Source organism: Gossypium hirsutum, chromosome D02 (assembly GCF_007990345.1).
Source record: "Gossypium hirsutum isolate 1008001.06 chromosome D02, Gossypium_hirsutum_v2.1, whole genome shotgun sequence".
NCBI classification, from domain to species: Eukaryota; Viridiplantae; Streptophyta; class Magnoliopsida; order Malvales; family Malvaceae; genus Gossypium; species Gossypium hirsutum.
Window position 1 is genome coordinate 39,254,221 of NC_053438.1, and position 23,396 is coordinate 39,277,616.

At 34.9% G+C, this 23,396-nt stretch overlaps 2 protein-coding genes across 2 annotated transcripts; both read left to right on the plus strand.

Annotated features, from left to right (window-relative positions):
• The first annotated feature begins 12,789 nt into the window (after positions 1–12,789).
• Positions 12,790–16,161, plus strand: LOC107921702 (uncharacterized). The gene is made up of 3 exons (XM_041088320.1): positions 12,790–13,129; positions 13,810–15,548; positions 15,643–16,161. The coding sequence occupies exons 1-3, from the start codon at positions 12,790–12,792 to the stop codon at positions 16,159–16,161; spliced, it is 2,598 nt and encodes an 865-aa protein (XP_040944254.1).
• A 4,539-nt stretch (positions 16,162–20,700) lies between these two features.
• LOC107921693 (uncharacterized) lies at positions 20,701–23,042 on the plus strand. The gene is made up of 2 exons (XM_016851521.1): positions 20,701–21,174; positions 23,025–23,042. The coding sequence occupies exons 1-2, from the start codon at positions 20,701–20,703 to the stop codon at positions 23,040–23,042; spliced, it is 492 nt and encodes a 163-aa protein (XP_016707010.1).
• Positions 23,043–23,396: the final 354 nt, after the last annotated feature.

A 23,396-nucleotide genomic window follows, 5' to 3' on the forward strand; every position in this document is an offset into this window, starting at 1 on the left:
AGACCCACGAACTATCAGAAATAGGATAGATTATTCCAGCATCAAGCCATTTGATAATCTTTTTTTAGTGATTTCCTTCATAATGGGGTTCATTATTCTCTACTGCTCAATAGAATTTCCATGGCAATCTTCCAGTAAAATCTTATGCATCCAGATGGCTGGACTGATTCCCTTGATATCTGCAATTGTCCACCCTAATGCTTTCTTAAATCTCTTTAAAATTGATAACAATTTAGCCTCTTGATCAAATGTTAACTCTGCAAAGGTAACTACTAGAAAAGTGTTGTTGTCTCCCAAGTAGGAGTACTTTAAATTTAGTGGCAATTGCTTTAACTCCAAAGTAGGAGGGTTCTCTATAGAAGGTCGAGGAGGTTTAATAGAACACTCTGATAAATTTAAAAATTCAAAACTCCTTATTGCTCCATTTTCAAGTTGCTTAGCCTCTATCAGTTTACTAAGTTCTTCAATCAGTTCCTCTTCATTCAACTCAACTGAGTTTACTTTATTATTAGAATTGTTGTAACAAGATTATGCTAATTCTTCCTTCATTACTGTGTCAATAATCCCAATGGCGTGACAATCTTCATCTGTATCTGTACACTTCATGGCATCAAAAACATTAAAGGTTATCTACGGGTCATTAACTCTTATTGTTAATTCACCTTTCTATACATAAATTAATGTTCTACCAGTGGCTAGAAAAGTTCTCATAAGAATAATTGGTACCTCTTTATTAGCTTCACATTCTAGAATAATAAAATCTACTGAAAAAATAAATTTATCAACTTTTACCAACATATATTCAATTTTACCTTCCAGATGTAAATAAGAACAATCAGCTAACTATAACGTGACATTTGTAGGTCTCGCCTTCCCAATTCCTAATTTCCTAAAAACAGACATAGGCATTAAATTTATGCTTGCACCTAAATCACATAATACCTAGCCTACATAATGATTTCTAATTGAGTAAGGAATAGTAAAACTCCCTAGGTCCTTCAATTTCGGTGGCAACTTGTTCATCAACATTGCTGTACACAATTCAGTGAGAGCAACAGTTTCAAATTCCCCTAGTCTGCATTTCTTTGACAATATGTTCTTCATGAACTTTACATAATTGAGCATTTTCTCCAATGCTTCCACCAGTGGTATGTTGATATGAAGTTGCTTCAGGACATCCAAGAATTTTTGAAATCGAAAATCTTGCTTCGACTTCTGAAATCGTTGAGGAAAAGGTGGCGATGGCCTTACTTCAACTTGTTGAGGTTGTTTTGCCAAGGCATTCTTATTGGCAACACGAGCCGGTTCTGCTTCAATATTTTTCTATTTGCTCTTCTCAATTGTAGATTTCTCCACTATTGGTTCTGAATTCGCCTTATGTGTGAAATCTAAGCTATCTTCTTCAACAGCAACATCATTAACAACTTCAGGTAGCCGAGTACCACTGCTAAGTGTAATGTCTTTGCAATGCTCTTTCCCTTGAGATCTTGAATTTTTAGTATCAATCGACAATACTCCTTGCTGTCTTGAGCTTAATACACTGGCAATTTGCCCCACTTGGTTTTCTAAAGCCCTTAAAGATGCAGTTTAACTCTGTATTACAGCATCGTTCTTGGCCATGTATTCCTTCAATAAAGCTTTCATAGATGAAGATGATAATGAAATTTGCTGAACATTTTGCCATGGCATAGGTTGATTGTATCCAGGTGGTGCACTTGTGACATTCTATTGAACAACATTACTGGAATTTCCCACTCCTTGATTACTCCAACTGAAATTAGGATCTTGTTTCCATCCTAAATTGTATGTACTGGAATATGGTTATTGTTTCAATTGAAAATTCTCATGTAACATACTAAGACTAGGTTCGATGGGCATTCATTAAAAGCATGATCTTCTCCACAATAAACACAAGTTAAGTATGCTTCTTTCATTTCCTACACTACAGTTGCTCTCTTCAATGTTTTAATCATATTAGTTAGGGATGATACATGAGCTGTTAATGAAGTGATCGCATCAAGCTCCAAAGCTCTATCAGCTCTTCTACCAGTCCCTACTCTTGTAGTTAGATATTGATAATCATTGTTAGCTATCCTTTCTAGAATTTCATATGCTTCATTATATGATTTATCTAGCAACGTGCCATTGGCAGATGCATCAACTACCATTCTTGTATGTGCATTTAATCCATTGTAAAATATTTTCATCTGCGTCCAGTGTCGGAAACCATACATTATGTATTGTCTAATTAATTATTTGAATCGCTCTTAAGCTTCATACAATGTCTCATCCTCAAATTTCCAAAAAGATGTAATATCATTCCTTAATTTGGCATTCATGTTTGGAGGGTTGTATCACAACAAAAACCTTTGACAAATTTCATTCCAAGATGCCACTGTTCCTAACGACAAAGCATTCAACCTTGCTCTGGCACAATCTCACAATGAATAAGGAAATAGCTTAAGTTTCTGGGCATCTTCAGGAATACCCTGTTGCCTTAATGAATCAAAGACATCCAAAAATACTCTTAAATGCTGTCGTGGATCTTCAGTAGGCGATCCACTGAACTGTTCTACTATTTGTAGCATTTGAAACATCACTGGTTTCAACTCGAAATGCTAAGCCTGAATATGTAGCATGACAATACTTGGATTCAAATAATCCAAAATAGGGACTACATGTTCTCTAATGGGTCTGTCTCTATCATCTATCACATGAGGAATATCAACGTCCCTACTATTTGAATGTAATGGATCTTCTCTGCCTGGATCATTTCCAATTGTTGCCATTTATCGCAATTTCTTTCTCCTTCTTCTCAAGGTTCTCTCAATTTCTGTGTCAAAATAATATTCTTCATTCTTGGGAATGCCTCTACTCATAAATTAGTAGCAAACCTGGAAAAGAATAAAAAAACAACTAAGTAAGCTAAAACTAACAAAATTAAATAGATAATAACAACCAAATTTCACCAAATTGCCGATACCCAGCAATGGCGCCAAAAACTTGTCACGTGTGAATATGTAATGCGAATGTGCAAGTATACACATCAAATCAAGTAATAAAGTGATAAGTGGGATCGTCTCCACAGTGATTGGAATAGGTAAAAATATGGTTGAGTTATTACTATAAACTATACTAATTAGGCTTATGGCAAAGTAAACAAAATAATGATTTGAAGTGATGTATTAATGTATGAAATATAAAAATCAAATAATGAATAAAATGCTGTGGCAATTCTACGAGACAAAGTTGAGAGGATTGATGATGTTGAATGAGAAGGCTGGAATTACTTCTATCATATCTTAATTAAATAATAATGTCATGGCAAAATCTTGACCAAATTACTGTTCAGAGTATAAATATTGCATTTTACTTCTTTCGAGAGCTAGAATTAAAGTTATCATTCTAAGTCTTTGTATGTCTACAAGTCTCAAGAACAATACCTAACAATATTCTTCCATACTCTGTACAAATCACAACTCTATGTCTGTAGTATTATGAGTATTCGCTCGAGTACTCGCTCGTATCATTCGGTTACGATCCAACTTATTTAAAATTTTCAGAATTAAATAAAGTCTAATGATATACCATGCATTCATTGTGTCTAGAGCTTGCATGCATATATTTAAAATAATCCAAGTCAGTGTGTCTCAATACAGTATGTAACACGATCTGGCACACGGCTTACAACATGGCCGTGTGACCCAACATCGAATGGACACAAGGTTTGGCACACGGCCTGCGACACGGTTGTGTGGCCCTATTTTGAAATACCCGCATAGGCTGGGACAGGGTCGTGTTTCCAGAATTCGAATGTCCACACGGTTGGGGCTATGTCACACGGTCGTCTAACCTCTATTTCAAAAATTTTTAAGTTTTCCTAAAATTTTATGTTTTGTTTCAAATTGATCGTAGACTATTCCCAAACTATTTTTAGGGCTCCGTAGGCTCGATTTAAGTTTCTGAGTGTAATTTTTGCTATAACTAAATTTAATATTTAAATGATAATATTTAAATTGCATAAATTTTTTTGTTTTCAAGTTGAATGTTCCGTTTTGTACGGTAACACTTCGAAACCATTTTATGCCATGAATAAATATTAGTTTGAATATTATTATTTAAACTTATTGATTGTTTCTAAAGGTCATTATTGGTTATGATTTGATTGGTAATGCTCTGTAACCGTAATCTGACGATGGAGACGGGTTAGGGGTGTTACAGTAGTTGTTGAACATTTGGGAAATATGATTTTATGATTTGGAAATGAACTTAGTTGTTTGGCAGTATGTGTATGAATGTATTTTTGGAAGTGCCTCTGAATTATTAAATGTTGTAAGCTCTGTTAAAATGCTCATTTGAACGTAGTAAACGATTATGATACGATTGACATGCTAATAGAGTTTGAATGCGCTCTTGTACGGGTTTGTACTTTGGTGCCTCTGTTAGCATTTTAATGCTTTCTAGTTTGATATGGTTACCCGAGTACTCGAGTCATGTTACTATAGTTCATCGAGCTATGAGAATTTGTGACTAATGTTAAAATGATTGGATAATTCCGGTGTTTACCCATTAGAAGGTTTGTATTAATGAATAATCATGCAAGAATGTTTCTTTATGGTATTGATGTAATGAAACGTAGATATATAAATATGAATGATTTTGATTGAATCATTAAAGAATATGAAGTATATGATGAACTATTTTTCGCACTAATTCTATGTATTTTTGTAAATGGTTGTTAGGTTTGAGTAGTCTAAGTGCTTTAGTTTTCAAACGTTTAATTGAGGTAAGTTGATTTGAATTTTAGCTGTGAACTTACTAAGCTACTTAAGCTTACTTGGTTTGTTTTTGTTTTCTGTAGTTAACGTTTTGCAAAACTGATTAGACGGATCAACTTCAAGGCTCACACTATAAAACTCCTATTTCAGTAGTTTTTGATTTGTTATTTTGAATTTTGTGGCATGTATATAGGGTTTTGAAGTTGATGAATTTGAAGCTCTAATGGTTTTGTAATGTGGTTAAAGTTAATATAATGTAAAGTTTCATGTTTTATGATCAACTTGTGATGAATGTGGTAAAACTAATTAGGTATATCATATTAAATTTATTTTGTGAGATGATAATTTGTGTCATTTGAATGGCAAACATGATTGTGGTATTTGGTATATTGAAAGGGTAACTATGGTTAGGATATATTAGCATTAGAAAGTTTGGTATAAATGGTGGATTGTGAAATATGCTATTTGGAGTTCATTTGATGATTAAATAAGGATAATTTGTAGGTCATTGTTTATATTGAAATGTGGTGCTAATGAGGGCATATTGGTCGGGGACATAGGTTGAACGTGAATTAGTATATTTTGGTATGTTTTGGTTTATTTTTTAATAGGCTAATGTGGTGGTAAATGCATGGCTTGGTGTTTAAGAAATTGTAGGTGAATTAGCTTGTGTTTGAAGGTATTTTGGGCACACACGATCTACCACACAAATGTGTCCCACACGGTTGCATGACATGGCCATGTGGCCTCTTTAATTTTTGGTGTAGGCTCGTCCACATGGCCTCAAAGAGTTACACGGCTTAGTGACACGACCGTGTGGTCCTGAGTTACACGGGCATGGTGAGTTACATGCTTTGCCCACACAGGCTGAGCTTAGTCACACGGCCGTGTGACCCTTATTTTCACTTTTTACTCAAAATTTTTAAAAGTTTCATTTTTAACTAGAATTGTTCTCGGTTTATTTTAAATGCTTTGTAAGCTTGAATTAGGTCTCGTTTTGGTTGAATAGCATGGAAATGATTGCAAATGAATAATTTGATTATTTTTATAAAATTGTGAATGATATAAAAGTTTTATAATTGTAATATCTTATAGCTCGAATCGAGCGACTGGATCGAGTATAAGTTGTTACACCCTTTATGAAAACATCACATAATATCTCATATTCTACGTATTCAATCTTGAATACTAGCTTTTCAAATAACCATTTGAACGTATTTGCTAATTATTTATATTGCCATTCTTTTGAAAGTCATGAGTAAAGAAATTTTTGGAGAAATATATTTTGATCTCTTCAGGAGTTTCAACAACAATCATAACAAAATTTAATCATGATTCTTCTATAAAAATACAAATAGGTATTTTGGATCATTTTATAATCCTCCTTCAACTACTATTCACTAAGTCAAATTTGCCATATATGTTCAACTTATTTCAATTCATGCAAATGAACAATTTCTTGAGAATTTTAATATGCTTCTAGCATTCTAAATCCTTCAAGGATTTTAATATAAACTTTACTATATAGTGATTCATAAAAGGTTGTAACAACAAATATTAGACACAAGTTAAATCTTTTATGACCTGCCAGTTTAATAATATATCTAAAGGTTATTGCATCCACCACAAAAGAATATTATATCTTTTCATAATCAATGCCAAGACTTAGCGAAAAACTTTATATTTTATTCCAATTTTGCAAAACTACTTCATTTGTACTCTTATTGGCTTTATACCTTTAAATATTTGAATTATTGGTGCAAATACTCTATGAATTTAATTGTACTTGAGTTGTGTCTTTCTATTTTAACCAATTTAATATTGCATGCAAAACCATTGTTGACCGCTTTTATTATTGGTTCCATATTTTCTCGAATTGACATAACTTATCGAGATTTCTTTATTTTCACTATTTTAATATTCAGTTTCATGTACCTTAATCTCTGGTGGAGTTTTAGTTATTAGTTATGTCTTTGGTCTCTTCTGAAGCACCCGCCTCCACTATATGACCATCTAGAAGAATTTTCATCTTTCGAACCGATCAATCTATTATTTATTCTAACTGATTGTCCTATTAGGACTTTGATTCAAAATATTAGATGGTATATAACACTTGATTATTCTCATTAAGTTTGTAAATACATCTGACAGTTAACTTGTAATAAAATGAGTTATCCTTTTTGAACTTTTGGTTCAAATTACTCTCTATAATGATCTAGATAATGATAACTCATTACAAGCAGTGATTTCATTTAGCTATTACTTCTCTCCCCCTAATGTCGGGAAAACTATCAAATCAAAATAGTAATCACAAATCATGTCATAATTGAATCTTCAATACATTCAAACCATCTAATAATACAAGAAGACTCGTAATTAATATATATTCCGAACTTTCTTTGAGGATTCACTCATCTTTGTGTGTTGTGGTGGAGCAATTGGAATATATATGCACATACAAAAATTCTAATATGAAAATATTTAACTATTGAACAAAATCAATTGTAGTGGGTTTAATGCCTAAAATTTGCCCAGCCATTAATAAATAAAAATAATAAGAGTCGAGTATTTTACAAGCCTACATGAAGCAAATAAAACGGCCCAGAATATATGGTCCAATTTAAAACAAGGATCCAAATTACAATTGGCCTATATGGCCCAGACCCAAAACCAAGAAACAGTAAAAAAGGAAATGAAATCAAAGATTCGCAAATCAAATAAAAAAGAGATTTTGTTGCTTCTTTATATCGTTTGATTTGGCTATAAAAAAGCCATGAATATACTGTAATAGGGATCGAAAAATAAAGTAAAAGGGATAATATTTTCACAGCAAACAGAGTCTAATACAGAGAGCAAATCGATCAAAAGGTTGATATTTGCAATTTTATTTTTTCTATTTGTTATATTTATTATTCTTTTTATTTTTTTTATTCTACATGCAAATAAAACAAAAAAAAATAAAAGAGAAAGAAATGACCTGAGCGGTGCCCAGACTCACCGTGAACGGCCAGAAACCGAAAGGTTTCTCGGAGGTTTGGTGTTCTTCCAGTGGTATTTTGAGGGTTTTGGGGCCAAAAATTGGTTTAGGGGCTTCGAAGGAGACGGATCTGAAGTTTTCCTCTTTTTCGGCCACTGCAAACGGTGGTGCCGGCGCCGGAGATCAGCGGTCGGTGCGATGGTCGATGATTGGCCGATGACCGGACTGGAGGCCGGACAAACAGAGGGGAGGAAGAGTTTTTTTGAAAGGTTTCTGTTTTTTTTTTAAAGGGAGAATGAATTTTTTGAGTTATTTTTGGCTTAAATAGCCTATTTGAAACAACGACGTTTCATTAGGCCTCCCCAGGAGCTAAAACGGCGTCGTTTTGGGGAGGCCGACCTGAATCCGACCCGACCCGGCCTAGGATCCGTGTGTTTTTGTGCGGAGGGGTAAATTGCGCTTTTAGCCCCTCCGCTTTTAATGTATTTACAATTGAGTTTGTTTTATTTTTTTTTAAATATGCCCCTTAATTTTATTTTTATTTCAATTTGGTCCAATTTGAACGGCGCCGTTTTAGAGGAGAAGGGAAAATTTACCTTCCAGCCCCTCTGCATTGTTAGCATGTTCAATAGGGTCCTTTAAACTTCATTTATTTGCGGATTTCTCCCCTGATTTCCATTTCCAGTTTAATTTAGTCCTTTCTATTTTTTAATTAATTAATTCTAATAATGTAATTACTATTTTTTATTTTTGTAATTTTTATATGTAATTATTTTTTAAAAAATCTATATATATATTTACGTACATAATTATTTTTATTAATATTTTGAAATGATATTTTTTCATATTCATATATATACATATATTTATTTTCGATAATGTATCTATATATATATTTTTCAAAACAAATATTCTTTTATATTTATATAAACACGTATATATCTATGTTTTTTTTTTATTTTCGAAAATGCTTAAATACCTACTTATTTTAATATATATTTTATAATTTAAATGTATATATATATTTTCACACTTTTCTTTATTTTCACAATTGTATTATGTATTTTGTTTATATAAATTTTTATAATCTAAATTTTATATATAAATTCATGTGTATTCTTCATAGTTTTAATGTATATGTCATGTACCTTTTATTCTTTATATTTTTTTGTTTATTTTTTATTTGTTTATTTTTTTGTGTTTTCATTTATATTATTTTTTTATCTTGCTCGCTTATTTGATACTTTGCATGTCATTGACTTTATTTTTTCCATATGTATATTTGTTTCGTTTATTTATTTGTTTATATTATTTCTATGCCATTATTGTATTTATTATTGTTGTATTTGTTATTGTGACATTCATACATACAATATAACATTATGTCATCTTTTTACTCGAATTTAAAAATAGAACTTTTCAAAATAGAGATAATACTCGTATTTAGGATTTTCAAGAAAATTGAGCCCTAACGTATTGGGTTCCGATTTTCTTCATTAAATCTAACAATCGAGAATTACTCTTTGATCAAAAATAAAATGAAAAGCTTGTTGTTGGGAATTTAATATGTTGTGTCCTAACGCATTGGATGTGACGTATTGATTTCTCGAAACAAAATTTTTTAAAAAAAGTATATATATATTAATAAAGGAAATATTCAACGTTTGAGATATTGAGAAATTGTGCCCTAACGTATTGGGCTGTGGTTTCGTCATAAATCTTAAACAATTGAATATTCTTTTAAATTTTATCACACAAGTCTTTTGGACAAACTCATTTCGAAGAAATAAAATATCGTGCCCTAACGCATTGGGTGTAATGTTTTCTTTTCAAAATGAGAGAGTCTTAATAAATAATTTAATTTAACTACGGATCATATTAATTAATTCTCGACATTAAGACATTAATGAATCAATCTGGTACCAAATTTTGGGTGTTACGAGGGTGCTAATCCTTCCTCGTACGTAATTGACTCTCGAACCTGTTTTTTCTAAAACTCGTAGACCAAAATCATTTTAGGTGATCCAATCACACCTTAATAAAAGATTTGTGGTGACTCCCAATTTTTGTTTTTTTAAAGTCGACAACTAATTTCTATTTTTTTAAAATAAAAATGGTTTCGATAGCATGGCGACTCCACTGGGGAGTTTTTAAAAAATAAGAGAGTCGAGCCACAAAGTTGATTAATTTTTGTCTTATGGTCGAGAAAATATTTTTTTTAAAAAAAATTCATGAGATCCTTTTGCATTCATTATTTTCTTACTTAATTGATCTAAGTATTGTTTGCATTACACATTACATGAATTGAATGATCTTACCCTTTTAAGTGGGAGTGAGAAACTATTCCTTCGTGAGGTTTTCACCTCCGTATAGGATAGTGGGTCGCTTTCGGAATACATCGGTACGTATGTCTTCGTGAGATTTTCATCTCCGTATAATCATAGGAAAAATGTATTCCCCTGAACGGAACTTGATCTATATGAGCCTATAATGGGTGAAGATCGAGGAATCTGCTGGTTCGGGTACCTTTGCCCTAGAAGCCAAACTTCATATAGTGAACCTTAGAAATCCACCTTAGGTAGAACTACACTGAACCCTAGTAGATATCCAAATAGGTGTTTTACTATTTCTTGATTATGTTTGTATGATACTGACATTTTTATTTTGATTGCATGACATGGCATCTCATTTCATTATAAAAGGCGTCGGTTCATATTCAGTTGCTAGATAGAAAGCTTATCATGGAAAAAGAGTTTCTTGTTAAAGTGGAGGATAATGCGGCTGTCCGAACTTGGTCTAAAACGACACAACAAGAGAAATGCGATAGTTTGGCTAACGGATATGTATCAGAATTGTGGGACTTTACTCGCATCAGTGTAACTCAAAATAGTTTGCAAGAGTTGAAGGAAATCTGGGATCAGTGGAATGACGAGGTTAGACAGCTTTTTTATGATAATTATGGGGATTTGCCTTATTTGCTTAACGTGAAAGTAGACAAGCTTTTGTTCGAGCCCTCGCCCAGTTTTGGAATCCTACTTACAGTTGCTTCACATTTGGGAAGGTCGATTTGCTGCCTACAATAGAAGAATATGTGGCTTTACTTCGATGTTCAAAGTTTCAAGTGGACAAGGTCTACTTGAGAGCGATAAATGTGCCAACCTTTTCGAAAAAGCTGATGAGTATAACAGGGATGAGTGAGCAGCGGGTTGCTGCACGGATTAAGCAAAAGGGGGATAGTAAGTGTGTTCCTTGGAGGAGTTTGAGAGATGTAATTTTAACACACCCAGACGTGAGGAAGATGTTAGATGTCTTTGCTCTAAGTATATATGGCTTGGTTGTTTTCCCTAAAGCCTTGGGGCAGGTTGATGAAGCAGTCGCCGACTTATTCGACTGGTTTGATAAGAGGGTTACACCAATTCTGGTGATTTTGACAGAAACATTTAGGTCATTGAGTGCATGCCGAAAAGCAGGAGAGGGAAGATTCATTAGGTGTGCACAGCTTCTACTCGCATGGTTTTACAGTCACTTTTGGAAGGTGGATAAGGTTTCTTATCGAGTTTTCTTTGAAAATTATTCACCACTAAAAGAGATAGTAGCTACGCCCAGGAGAGATGACATTTCGGAGGAAAAGTGGATGGGAATTCTTCAGAATCTTCAAGAAGAGGACATCGAGTGGAAAGCTCCTTGGTTGCTTCCAGACGAGATCCTGTATAGGTGTGGAAATTTTGATTGGGTTCCACTGCTTAGAATTTGAGGAGCTATTGGATACGCCCCATTATTGGTGCTAAGGCAGTATAGGTTAAGGCAATTTATACCTACTACCCAAGGGATAGCTGATTGTGGATTTTCGTACGTTATAGAAAGAAGATTCAAGAGATAGCTAGTGCATGGAAACAGACTCACCGAATGAAGAGGTTAGCTGTGGGTCCGATGACAACTTCAGAGTACAATGAATGGTGGGTTAGGAGAATTAACAACAATATACCCAAGATAAGTCAGGAAAACAGCCAGTCAATAGAAGAATATTTGCGGGTCGTCCCTTCTGAGATGGAAATCATAAGGCAAGATTTTGAAAGAAGAAATACAGAGTTAGAAAAAAAGATAGAACAAATAGAGGAAGAGAAGATGAACTTAATATTAGACATAGACGTTCAGAAGCTTGAAACTGAGGAATTAAGGAAAGGGAAATGTAAAGCTGAGGAAGAGTTGGATAGCTTGAAGACAGACTATAAAAAGTTGCGCCGGTCAATGAGAACTGCCGAGCTAGGAAAAACTTCAGAACAGTGGCGTACTGAAATTCGAGAAGAAAATGACAAAGCCGATAGATGGGAACGAAAATTCCAAGAGATGCAGATACGAAACGAGGCCTTAGAAATGAGTTTGTCAGATAGCCAAAGAGAAAAGGGTGAATTAAAGGATAGGGTGGCCGAGTTGGAAAGATCTCTTCAACAGTATCGAAATCGAAATTCCACAATAGAGTTGAAAGCAAGCTTGAGCAAGATTTAGGAAATGAATAAAAGAATCGAAGAGCTAGAAATGACGCTGCAAAATTGTGAGATCCAGATTAAGTACTTGAAAGAAAATGAGAGTCGTAATAATGAACAGCTCCACTACTTTCAGAGTCAAGTTAGGAGAAGAGATCATCTTATGGAGGAAGCTATGGTCCAGATTCGAGAAGTAGTTGATCACATACAGACTTTAGCAGTACAGGCTGATATGCTGAGTGTGAAGTATGAATTAGAATCGGATCGGAGGCAAGAATTAGCTTTGTTACTTAGAAAGATTAGAGTTCTGGGTACTAAGGCAAAGACTTATTTGTAATTCACTTTATGTAAAGAAATTTAATTTCTAGTAAAGTTTTCTTAAATGGAATTGAATCAAAATTGATGCCTTTTTGCATTCATTTCATGTATTGCATTTGGTTCATAGGTATTAAAAAATACTAAAAGATTCTAATTAAGTCATTCCTCAGATAATCTGGAAACCAACCAACCTACCAAACACCACTGCGGTACTCGATCGAAAACTAAGGACATGGACCAAAGGCTAGAACAGTTCCAAAAGGAAATGCAAGATCAGCTTCAACAAAAAATGAATGAGCAGCTTGAGAATATTCAACAAAAAATGATGGATAAAATGATGGAATCTCAGGGGAATATGATGACTAAGTTGACTCAGTTGTTGACTGGAGGAGTTGATAAAGGGAAAAGCTCTGTGCTTAATGTTGAAGAAGGAGACAGTGAGGGACCTGTCTATCCTCCAGGCTTTACCCCTCAGCAAGTTAAGGTATATCCACACAAATCCTCTGTCACCATTAAGCCTCAGCAATTTCAGGCCGGCACTACAACGCCAATGAATCTTCAGGCTGGATCAGGCTCTAACCCTGGAGACAACCTTGTTAATCCTGCTATCCCTGATTTCGATGAAACAGCTGGAAAGGAAAAAATGAATGATGAATTGCCAAAACAGCTAGAGGAAAAGTACAAGTGGCTGGAAGAGAAATTTAGAGCGATGGAATGTGCCTAGAGCTACTATAGGATGGATGCTAAAGAATTGAGCCTGGTTCCAGATTTAGTACTCCTTTACAAGTTCAAAATGCCAGAGTTTGAGAAGTACAACGGAACTAGTAGCCCCGAAGCTCATATTACCATGTTTTGTAGGCGAATGACTGGGCATGTTAATAACGACCCACTGCTGATACATTGCTTCCAGGATAGCCTCACAGGGTAGCATCAAAGTGGTACAATCAATTGAGCCGTACCAAGATTAATTCATGGAGAGATTTAGCACCGGCATTCATAAAACAATACATTCATGTGACTGATATGGTACCTGATAGAATCACTCTACAAAATATGGAGAAGAAACCCGGTGAAAGTTTTAGGCAATATACACAGAGGTGGAGGGAGGTTGCTGTCCAAGTTCAGCCGTCTCTTCTAGAAAGAGAGATGACAATGCTTTTTGTTAACACATTAAAGACCCCATTTATTACTCACATGTTGGGAAGTGTTACTAAAAGCTTTTCTGACATAATTATGAATGGTGAAATGATAGAAAATGCTACTAGAAACGGGAAGATAGATGTGGGAGAAAGTAGCAGAAGGTCAGCCTCGAAGAAAAAGGAAAATGAGGTCAATAACGCCAGTTATTCAAAGATGATTACGGTGAATCAGCCGAGAAATGTGGCTGTTGACAAACAAGGAGCCGATACAAGGCAAAACAAGGAAAAGTCCCAATTTACGCCCATTCCAATGTCGTATAAGGAGTTGTATCAAAGGTTATTCAATGCACACGTAGTTTCTCCCTTTTATTTAGAACCTCTACAGCCTCCGTACCCTAAGTGGTACAATGCAAACGCACAATGCGATTATCAAGCGGGAATCGTGGGGCATTCCATAGAACATTGTATGGCATTCAAAAAGCTGGTTGAAAGACTCATAGGCTTGAGCGTTGTTAAATTGGATGATTCGCCTAAGACAGAGAATCCATTACCTGATCATAATGGAGTGAACATGATAGGTGGGAGCATGGGAAGAAGAATCAAGGAAGATGTTGCAGAAGTGAAAATTCCTTTGAGATGGGTCTGGAGGAAGATGGTAGAAAGGAGATTATTTGTTTTGGATTCAGAGAGAAGCTTTGAAGGAGTGGAAAACTACTGTGAGTTCCATCATGGGGAGGGACATGAGATTCAAGAATGTACAGAATTCAGAGCCTTGGTTCAAGGCATGATGGATTACAAGGAAATGGAATTTTACGAAGAAGTTAAGGAGGAAGGGAGTATCTGCACATCCGAATCCACGAAGGTTCCAAGAGTAGTGCAACCGGTGGTCATCATTTCGCGACCAAAGAATAATGAAGTGAGAATGCCAGTAACACCAAGGATCATAATAAAGAAACCTGCAACATTTTCTTACCAAGATAGTAGGAGGGTTCCGTGGAACTACGAGTGCAATACAACTGTCCCTGGAAAGGAGACTACAAAGGACCAGGGTGTGAGTGCCAATCCAGAACCTGTGAAAGGAAGGGCCATAACAGTGGAACAAAAAATAGCTGAGCCTGTGTTATCCATCAATAAACTGGTGAAAGAGGAAGAGGCTGTGGAATTCCTTAAATTTTTGAAGCATAGTGAGTATAATGTCGTCGAGCAGTTACATAAACAACCGGCTCGCATATTTGTACTAGCCTTACTCTTGAATTCAGAAGCGCACCGATGTGCATTGATGAAGGTGCTGAATGAGACTTATGTGGCCAACGATATTTCTGTCGTCAAATTAGATCGGTTGGTCAATAATATCAGTGCTGATAATTTCATATTCTTCAATGATGATGAAATACCACCTGGGGGCATGGGGTCTACCAAGGCTTTGCATATCACTACACGATGCAAGGGGTATACTTTTCCAGGAGTCTTGATTGATAATGGATCAGCGTTGAACATGTTGCCATTATCCACGCTTAATAGGCTTTCCATAGATAGCTCACACATGAAGACATGCCTAAATATAGTGACGACATTCGATGGTATAGAAAGGAAGGTCATGGGACGAATTGAGATACCCCTACTGATCGGCCCAACAGTTTACGAGGTGGATTTTCTTGTGATGGATATCAAACCCTCCTACAATTGCTTACTAGGGAGACCATGGATACATTCGGTGGGGGCCGTACCTTCATCGTTACATCACAAATTAAAGTTGGTGTCAGAAGGTCGGTTGGTGACAATAAACGCTGAAGAGGATATTATAGCGGCCGTATCCAATGAGGCACCATATGTAGAAACCAATGACGAGGCGGTGGAATGCTCCTTTCGATCTTTGGAATTTTTAAATGCAACATTTATTTTTGAAGGCAGTAAAATTTTGGTGCCTAAAATATGCAAAACTACAGAGACGGGTTTGCAATTGTTGGTGGGGAAAAGGAGTTTTACCCAGAAGAGGATTAGGGAAATACCTTCAGGGGAAGATTGCGGTTCCAGCGCTAAAAGAAAAACAAGACAACTTTAGTTTAGGGTACAAGCCAGATAGAGAGCAGAGGAGGAAGGAGCTGGAAAGAAGGCAAGAAAGAAGAAGGGCGCGTCTAAATAGGGAAGAAATCAAATGGGAGCCAATGATAATTCCCCACATATCCAAAACCTTCGTGTCTGGGGGTATTATTCACTTTGAGAGAAGGATATCAATTAAGGAAAGCATCGAGGAGACACTGGAAAATATGCACATCAATGCCGTTTGTGAAGGTACAAAGGAAGAAGGGAGTTTGTTAGGCATTTGTCCTTATGAACCTGGGAGTGTTCTAGATAATTGGACTGCGGAAAAAATACCTGAAGTCTTTAGAACTATCTCAGAGTATTATTCAGAACAAACTTGTTGTTTTAACCTAGAAATAATAAGAACTCTTTTGTGGAAATGACTTATGTTCAAATATCATTATTTTAATAAAATACAACTGTTTCGAGTAAATATTCTTTTATTCTTTCTATACAAGTAAATATATTAAATTATTTTTTCATTTATAATCATATTGCACAAATAATTGTACATAAATTCATACATTCTTTTGTAACCATATTAGCTCATTGTATATCAATGACATGTGTAATAGGCCCAATTTGCCCGGGCCCAAAAGCACAAATATATAAACCAAATCAAAATTAACAATAGTCCAATAGCAATCCAGATTACAAAACCCAACCCGAATTACCCAATACACCCCAGCCTAATAGCCAAAAAATTACAAACATAAATTACAGACCCAATTACACCTAGCCCAACTATCATACAGCCCAAAACAAAAAAATCAGAAGCAGGGAACCCTAGGAGATCCCAGCGCCGCAGCAACCAGGACCCAGCCTCTGCCTTTATACGCACCGAGCCACATCACATGCCTCCGTGCACCCCAGCTGGCCCCGTACGACTGTACCTGCGCGCAAGCAAACAAACGCAGCAGAAATAAAGAGAAAAACATTGTATTTCTGTTATTTCAGTTGGCATTTTTTTGATTCGACTATAAAAAGAGCCAACGAAATCTGTAAACGGATCTTTTTTTTGACACACGAAATATAAAAAAAGAAAAAAAAGATTGAAAGAGAAAAAAAAAGGTGATTTTAGATTTTATTTTGAATTTTTTTCTCTCTCGATTCTTTGTTTCTTTCTTTCGATTCTTTGATTCATTTTTCTTTTGATTTATTGTTTAAGAGAAAAAACAGAAGGAGAGTGGTTTTACCTGATATTAGAATCGTTGTTTGCTCCGTTGTGATTGGAGTCGAGCAACGGTTCAAAAGATCGGAGAACTTCCGAATAGCCAGATTGTGGAGCGGCGCATGTTCTTTTTTCTTTTCGCTTTAGGTTTTTTATAAAATATGAACTGACTATTGAGGTTTAAAGTTTATTTTGACTTATAAACGACCTATGAAACGACGTCGTTTAATACCGATGCAATGGTGTTAAAACGGTGCCGTTTAGGGTTTAAACTCACGCGGTGACCCGACCCGGGGCAGGATCCGCGCATTCTGGTTCACTGGACTATTTGCGCAATCAGTCCTATTTTGTTTTGTATTGTTCTAATTCGATTTTCTGCAGTTTTTCGATTTATACTATATAATTTATTCTGATTTCAATTTGGTTCTTTGTTAAACGGCGACGTTTTCATTACTTGAATTTGAATTCTTGAATTTTTGCGTTTAATTGTTGTATTAGTCCTTATGCTTTCTACTGATTGCAAATTTAGTCTTCTAAGTGCTGTAATTTTGATTTAATTATTTTTTTAATTTTATTTTTATTTCTCATTAGTCATAATGTTTTGTTAAATTTCATAAATATTATTGGCTCTTATAGTGAATATAATGTAAAATTAGCTTAGTATTTTTTAATATGTTTATTTTTAAAAAATTTTAAATATTAGGATTAACATTGTTTTCAAATATTTTTTTATTATAATTTTGAGGTACAACATATCGTTATTTAAAATTATTATTAACATGTTTAGAGTTTATTAACATTGTTTTAAAATTTATCCTTTTTATTTTTAAACTTTATATCATTATATGTTTCATTATCTATATATGTAAAAATGTTTTTTTATAATAATTTGACATACTTCGAACATATTTTAGTAATTCATTTTGTGTTATAACTTAATTTTCTTTTGATATAATGTTTTTAAATGCTACTATATATGCTATTAAATTATTTTAAAAAATATATATTATTATTTTGATGTTTGATATTATTATGATTATAAATTTCAAGTATTTATATATATATATGTACTTTAAGTCAATTTTATTTATATAAAATTTACTTCTTTCAAAACCTATCTAGGTGATTACTTTTAAAAAAAAAATCATATATGTATTAAAACTTTTACATGGTTATTTTATATGTGTTATTTGAGGTAAATTGATAAATGTATTACTTGTTTCAAATTTATTTTACATATTATTATTCCATAATGTTATTCTTTTGTTTCAAGTCCATTTTGAGTTCATGTGTAAATGTTTCAACTTAAAAATGTTGTTATTAATAAATGTTGTTGTATTTAATTCATTTGATATTTGACAATTAGGATTGATATTTGCATAATATGATAAAAATTGTTGTAGCCATTTTTGTTTGAATTTATCCTTTGTTTATTATTCCTGAATATGTATTTAGATTACGAATTGTATCTTTTACATTATGTATTGCTATTCAATCGTGTTTCATTTGTAAAAATTGTATTTTATTAAAGCACTACAATCATGCTATTTCATAATATTCAAAAGAAAGGCTTGGTGTTCATCGTTCTCGATTGGATTGTGTCATAACTTACTGGGTTTCAATTCTTTTCGATGAATTTAGATGGCCAAGTACTTATTTTGTTAAAACCATACAATTTCAAAATAAAACTTTTGAGATTTCAAGATGTTGGATCCTAACTTACTGGATATGACATTTTGTTATCTCGATTTTAAAATAAAGGCAATATTTGGTGTTTAGGAATCTCGAAAAATTGAACCCTAACTTACTGGGTTCTAATTTCTTGATTGACCCAAATAACCAAATATCCTTCTCAAAATATATGAATTTTTAAAATTAAAAAAAATGAATCTAACTTCGAAAATTTAATGGTTGCACTCTAACTAACTGAGTGTGGCGATTATTTTCTTTGAAATAGGTCTGTTTTATCATCCGATTCAATTGCTTAGATTTTATTTCATGGGATCGTATTTAAAAATCTTTTCAAGTTTCGACACTAAGACATTAAACAATCAATTCGGTGCCAATTTTGGGCGTTACGAGGGTGCTAACCCTTCCTCGTACGTAATCGACTCCCGAACTTATTTTCTTAAAATTTCGTAGATCAAAATAATTTTCAAGGTGAGCCAATCACACCTCCAATAAAGATCGATGGCGACTCCATTTTCAAAGTCTATTCCCATTTTTCAAATACATAAAAAATGGTTTCGACAACGTGAATGACGCTGCTACAAACTCAGAGTTTCCTTTTGAACGAAATATGTGTTTAGAGGGATCACAAGACTTTGAAGATGACGTAGATTGTAGTTTATCTTTGAACTTGTTGAGGATGGTGGAACAAGAGGAAAAAAAATTGTACCTCACAAGGAAACAATAGAAGTTGTGAGCTTGGAAGAAGGGAAAGAGGTGAAAATCGGAACTGAGATTTCTGCAAAGACAAGAAGAGACCTCATTGAATTACTCCAAGAATTCAAAGATGTCTTCGCATGATCATACCAAGATATGCCCGGGTTGAGCACTGACATTGTGGTACATCACTTGCCCATAAGGAAGGATTGCAAGCCAGTTCAGCAGAAGCTCAGGAGGATGAGGCCTGATATTGTACTTAAAATAAAAGAGGAAGTCAAGAAGCAGTTTGATGCTGGGTTTTTACAGGAGGTCAAATATTCTGAATGGGTAGCCAACATCATTCCAGTCCCAAAAAAAGATGGAAAAGTACGAATGTGCGTGGATTACAGAGATTTGAACAAGGCTAGCCCAAAGGACAACTTCCCATTACCGCATATTGACACGTTGGTAGACAATACGGCAAGATATTCACTGTTTTCTTTCATGGATGGTTTCTCAGGATATAATCAAATAAAGATGCATCCCGAAGACCACGTTCATTACTTTGTGGGGGACATTCTGTTATAAAGTGATGCCCTTTGGGTTAAAGAATGCGAAAACAACATATCAAAGAGCCATGGTAGCTTTGTTCCATGACATGATGCACAAGGAAATTAAGGTTTATGTTGATGATATGATTGCTAAATCCAGAACAGAGGAGAAACATGTGCAGGTCCTGAGAAAATTGTTCTTAAGACTAAGAAAGTTTCAGCTCAAACTCAATCCAACAAAATGCACTTTTGGGGCCAGGTCAGGAAAGTTGTTGGGCTTCGTAGTCAGTGAAAAAAGAATCGAGAGTGACCTAGATAAAGTCAAGGCAATATGAGATTTACCGCCACCACGTACTTAGAAAGAGGTTCGAGGTTTCTTAGGACGACTGAATTATATTGCTCGGTTTATTTCACAGTTGACTGAGAAATGTGACCCCATATTTTGTCTTCTGAAGAAACATAATCCAGGTGTTTGGAATGAAGAATGCCAAGAAACTTTTGAAAAGATAAAGCAATACCTATCCAATACTCCAGTGCTGTCACCACCTAGCCTAGATAGACCTTTGATTTTGTATTTAACGGTGTTTGACAATTCCATGGGATGTGTGTTGGGTCAACATGATGCGACTAGAAAGAAGGAGATGGCGATATACTATCTCAGTAAGAAATTTACTGATTGTGAAATGAGATATTCGTCTATTGAAAAATTATGTTGTACATTGATCTGGACGATAAAGAGGTTGAGGCAATACTTACTCTATCATACGACTTGGTTAATTTCAAAATTAAACCCTTTAAAGTATATGATGGAGTCAACGGCGTTGAATGGGAGAATGGCTAGATGGCAAATCCTGCTCTCCGAGTTCGATATAGTATATGTAAGTCAGAAGGCCATAAAAGGGAGTGCGATAGTAGATTTCTTGGCGAGTAGAGCTTTAGAAGATTATAAACCTCTGGACTTTAATTTTCCAAATGAAGATTTGATGTATGTGGCAAATACTGAAGAGGACTCCCAAGAAAATCATTCTTGGAGGTTAAACTTTGATGGAGCCTCGAATGCTTTAGGCAATGGGATTGGGGCAATCCTGGTATCTCCAAGCGAGGATTATCATCCTTTCACCAGTAAATTGGACTTCGATTGCACTAACAATATGGCTGAGTATGAAGCTTGCATCATGGGTATTCGAGCAGCCATAGAACAGAAAATTAAGTCACTAGAAGTATGTGGAGACTCAGCATTGGTGATATACCAACTAAAAGGAGACTGGGAAACGAGAGACCCCAAGTTGATTCGTTATCAGAGATTGGTTCTGGAATTGATTGAAGAGTTTGACAACATTACCTTTTGTTATCTCCCACGGGAAGAAAATCAGATGGCTGACGCTCTTGCTACTTTAGCCTCCATGATTAAAGTGAATCAGTTAGAGGACATGAAGCCCATTCAAATTAGTATTTATGAGATCTCGGCCCACTGTTACAGTATTGAAGAAGTGGAGAATAATAATCGTCCCTGGTACCAAGATATATTGCTATATGTGAAGAATCGTGAATATCCTAATCAGGCAATGGAGAATGATAAGAGGACATTGAGGAGACTAGCTATTGACTATGTCTTGGATGGAGAGATCCTATACAAAAGGGGAAAGGATCGAATACTGTTGAGATGCGTGGATGCTGTAGAGGCTAAGGAAATTTTAGAAGAAGTCCATAAGAATGTTTGTGGAATGCACGCCAATGGATTCACCATGGCTAGATAGATCATGAGATTCAGATATTACTAGTCCTCCATGGAAGGAGATTGCATCAACTATGCCAAGAAGTGCCACAAATGCCAAATTTATGGGGATAAAATGCACGCACCTCCTTCACCTCTTCATGTTATGACTTCTCCGTGACCTTTTTCTATGTGGGGAATGGATGTCATTGGGCCAATATCGCCAAAGGCTTCTAATGGACATCGTTTCATTTTCGTGATTATTGACTACTTCACTAAGTGAGTAGAAACAGCCTCATATGCTAGTGTTATGAAGTCAGCAGTTAGTAAGTTTTTGAAGAAAGAGATCATATGTCGATATGGAATGCCTGAAAGGATCATATCTGACATTGCGCTAAATTTGAATAACAGCACGATAGCGAAAGTCTGCAACCAGTTCAATATTAGACACCATAATTCATCATCGTATCGTCTGAAAATGAATGGTGTAGTAGAGGCAGCCACCAAAAATATGAAGAAAATTGAGGCGAAAATGGCTGAAACTTACAATGATTGGCATGAGAAGTTACCATTCGCTCTTCTTGCCTACCGAACATCTATCAGGACTTCTATTGGAGCAACACCTTTTTCTTTGGTTTATGGGATGGAAGTAGTCCTACCCATTAAAGTCGAAATTCCTTCTCTCCATGTATTGGCTGAATTAAAATTGGATGAGGTTGAATGGATCCAATCTCGGTATGATCAGTTGAACCTGATAGAAGAGAAAAGAATAAAAACTATTCGTCATGGTCAAATGTATCAGAAGCGAATGATACGAGCTTATAACAAAAAGGTTCGTCCTAGAGAATTTCATGAGGGAGACTTGGTATTGAAAAAGATCCTCCCTTTACAAAAGGATTTTAGAGGGAAATGGATGCCAAACTGGGAAGGACCGTATGTTGTAAAAAAGGCTTTTTTTGGAGGTTCTTTGATTTTGGGTGAAATGGATGGTAAAAACTTACCGAATCCTGTAAATTCAGATTCAATCAAGAAATATTTCACTTGAAGGAAAAGAAAGAATCAAAGTGAAAACCCGCAAAAGGCGCTTTGAATCAAAAAAAAAAATAGAGAGGCCAAGGTGAAAACCCGCAAAGGGCGCCTTGAGACGAAAGGGGATTTGTGTTGAAAACCCGAAAAGGGCAGCTCAAATATTGATTAGATTGGGGCATGTTGTAATCTTCCTATACCTAAATCAACAGGGAAAGGATATGCGACATCTTGGGGCATCGACAAAGTACTGTGGATCTCCTAAACACATGTTAAATTCAAAACAATTCTTAGTTTGCATAGAGAAGTTCAAGTTGTGATATCCAAGGCACCTAGTCTTCATATTACTTATACAGAATTTGTTTGTTCTTGTAATACTTTATTCTTCATTGTTCTTGAATATCTTTTTCTTTTCAGGACACTTGCTCTCAATAAATTCCTTTTCTTTTATTCATATTTGATAATTCATTTCTGGGTCAGTATTATCTTGGTGCGAGCATGTTGCGTTAGAATAATGATTAATTGACTAATAAACTTTCACAAAGGAAGTTCTGCATATTACTCTAGAAGTTTCTAAATAATACAGGAACCTGAAACATGACTATTGTTTAGAACGCACCAAGTTTAAAGGATGGAAATCTGAGAAGGAAGAGTCTAAATTAACACTTTCTCTTTGGATTTTTTTGATTGAACAACATGTCAGTTTGGTGATAAAGCTTAAATGAACAAGCAAGTAATGATCACCAGGCAATAGGAAGAGGTTACCTTGGAGAAAAGAGTCTTCATTTG

Excerpts from the sequence above, each read along its gene's own strand:
- LOC107921702 (XM_041088320.1), top strand. The coding sequence starts at position 12,790 with ATGGACCAAAGGCTAGAACAGTTCCAAAAGGAAATGCAAGATCAGCTT. Across the intron at positions 13,130-13,809 it reads GAATCTTCAGGCTGGATCAG|AAAATGCTACTAGAAACGGG; the intron begins GCTCTAACCCTG and ends GTGAAATGATAG. Across the intron at positions 15,549-15,642 it reads TAGAAACCAATGACGAGGCG|AGACGGGTTTGCAATTGTTG; the intron begins GTGGAATGCTCC and ends GCAAAACTACAG.
- LOC107921693 (XM_016851521.1), top strand. The coding sequence starts at position 20,701 with ATGGCTAGATGGCAAATCCTGCTCTCCGAGTTCGATATAGTATATGTA.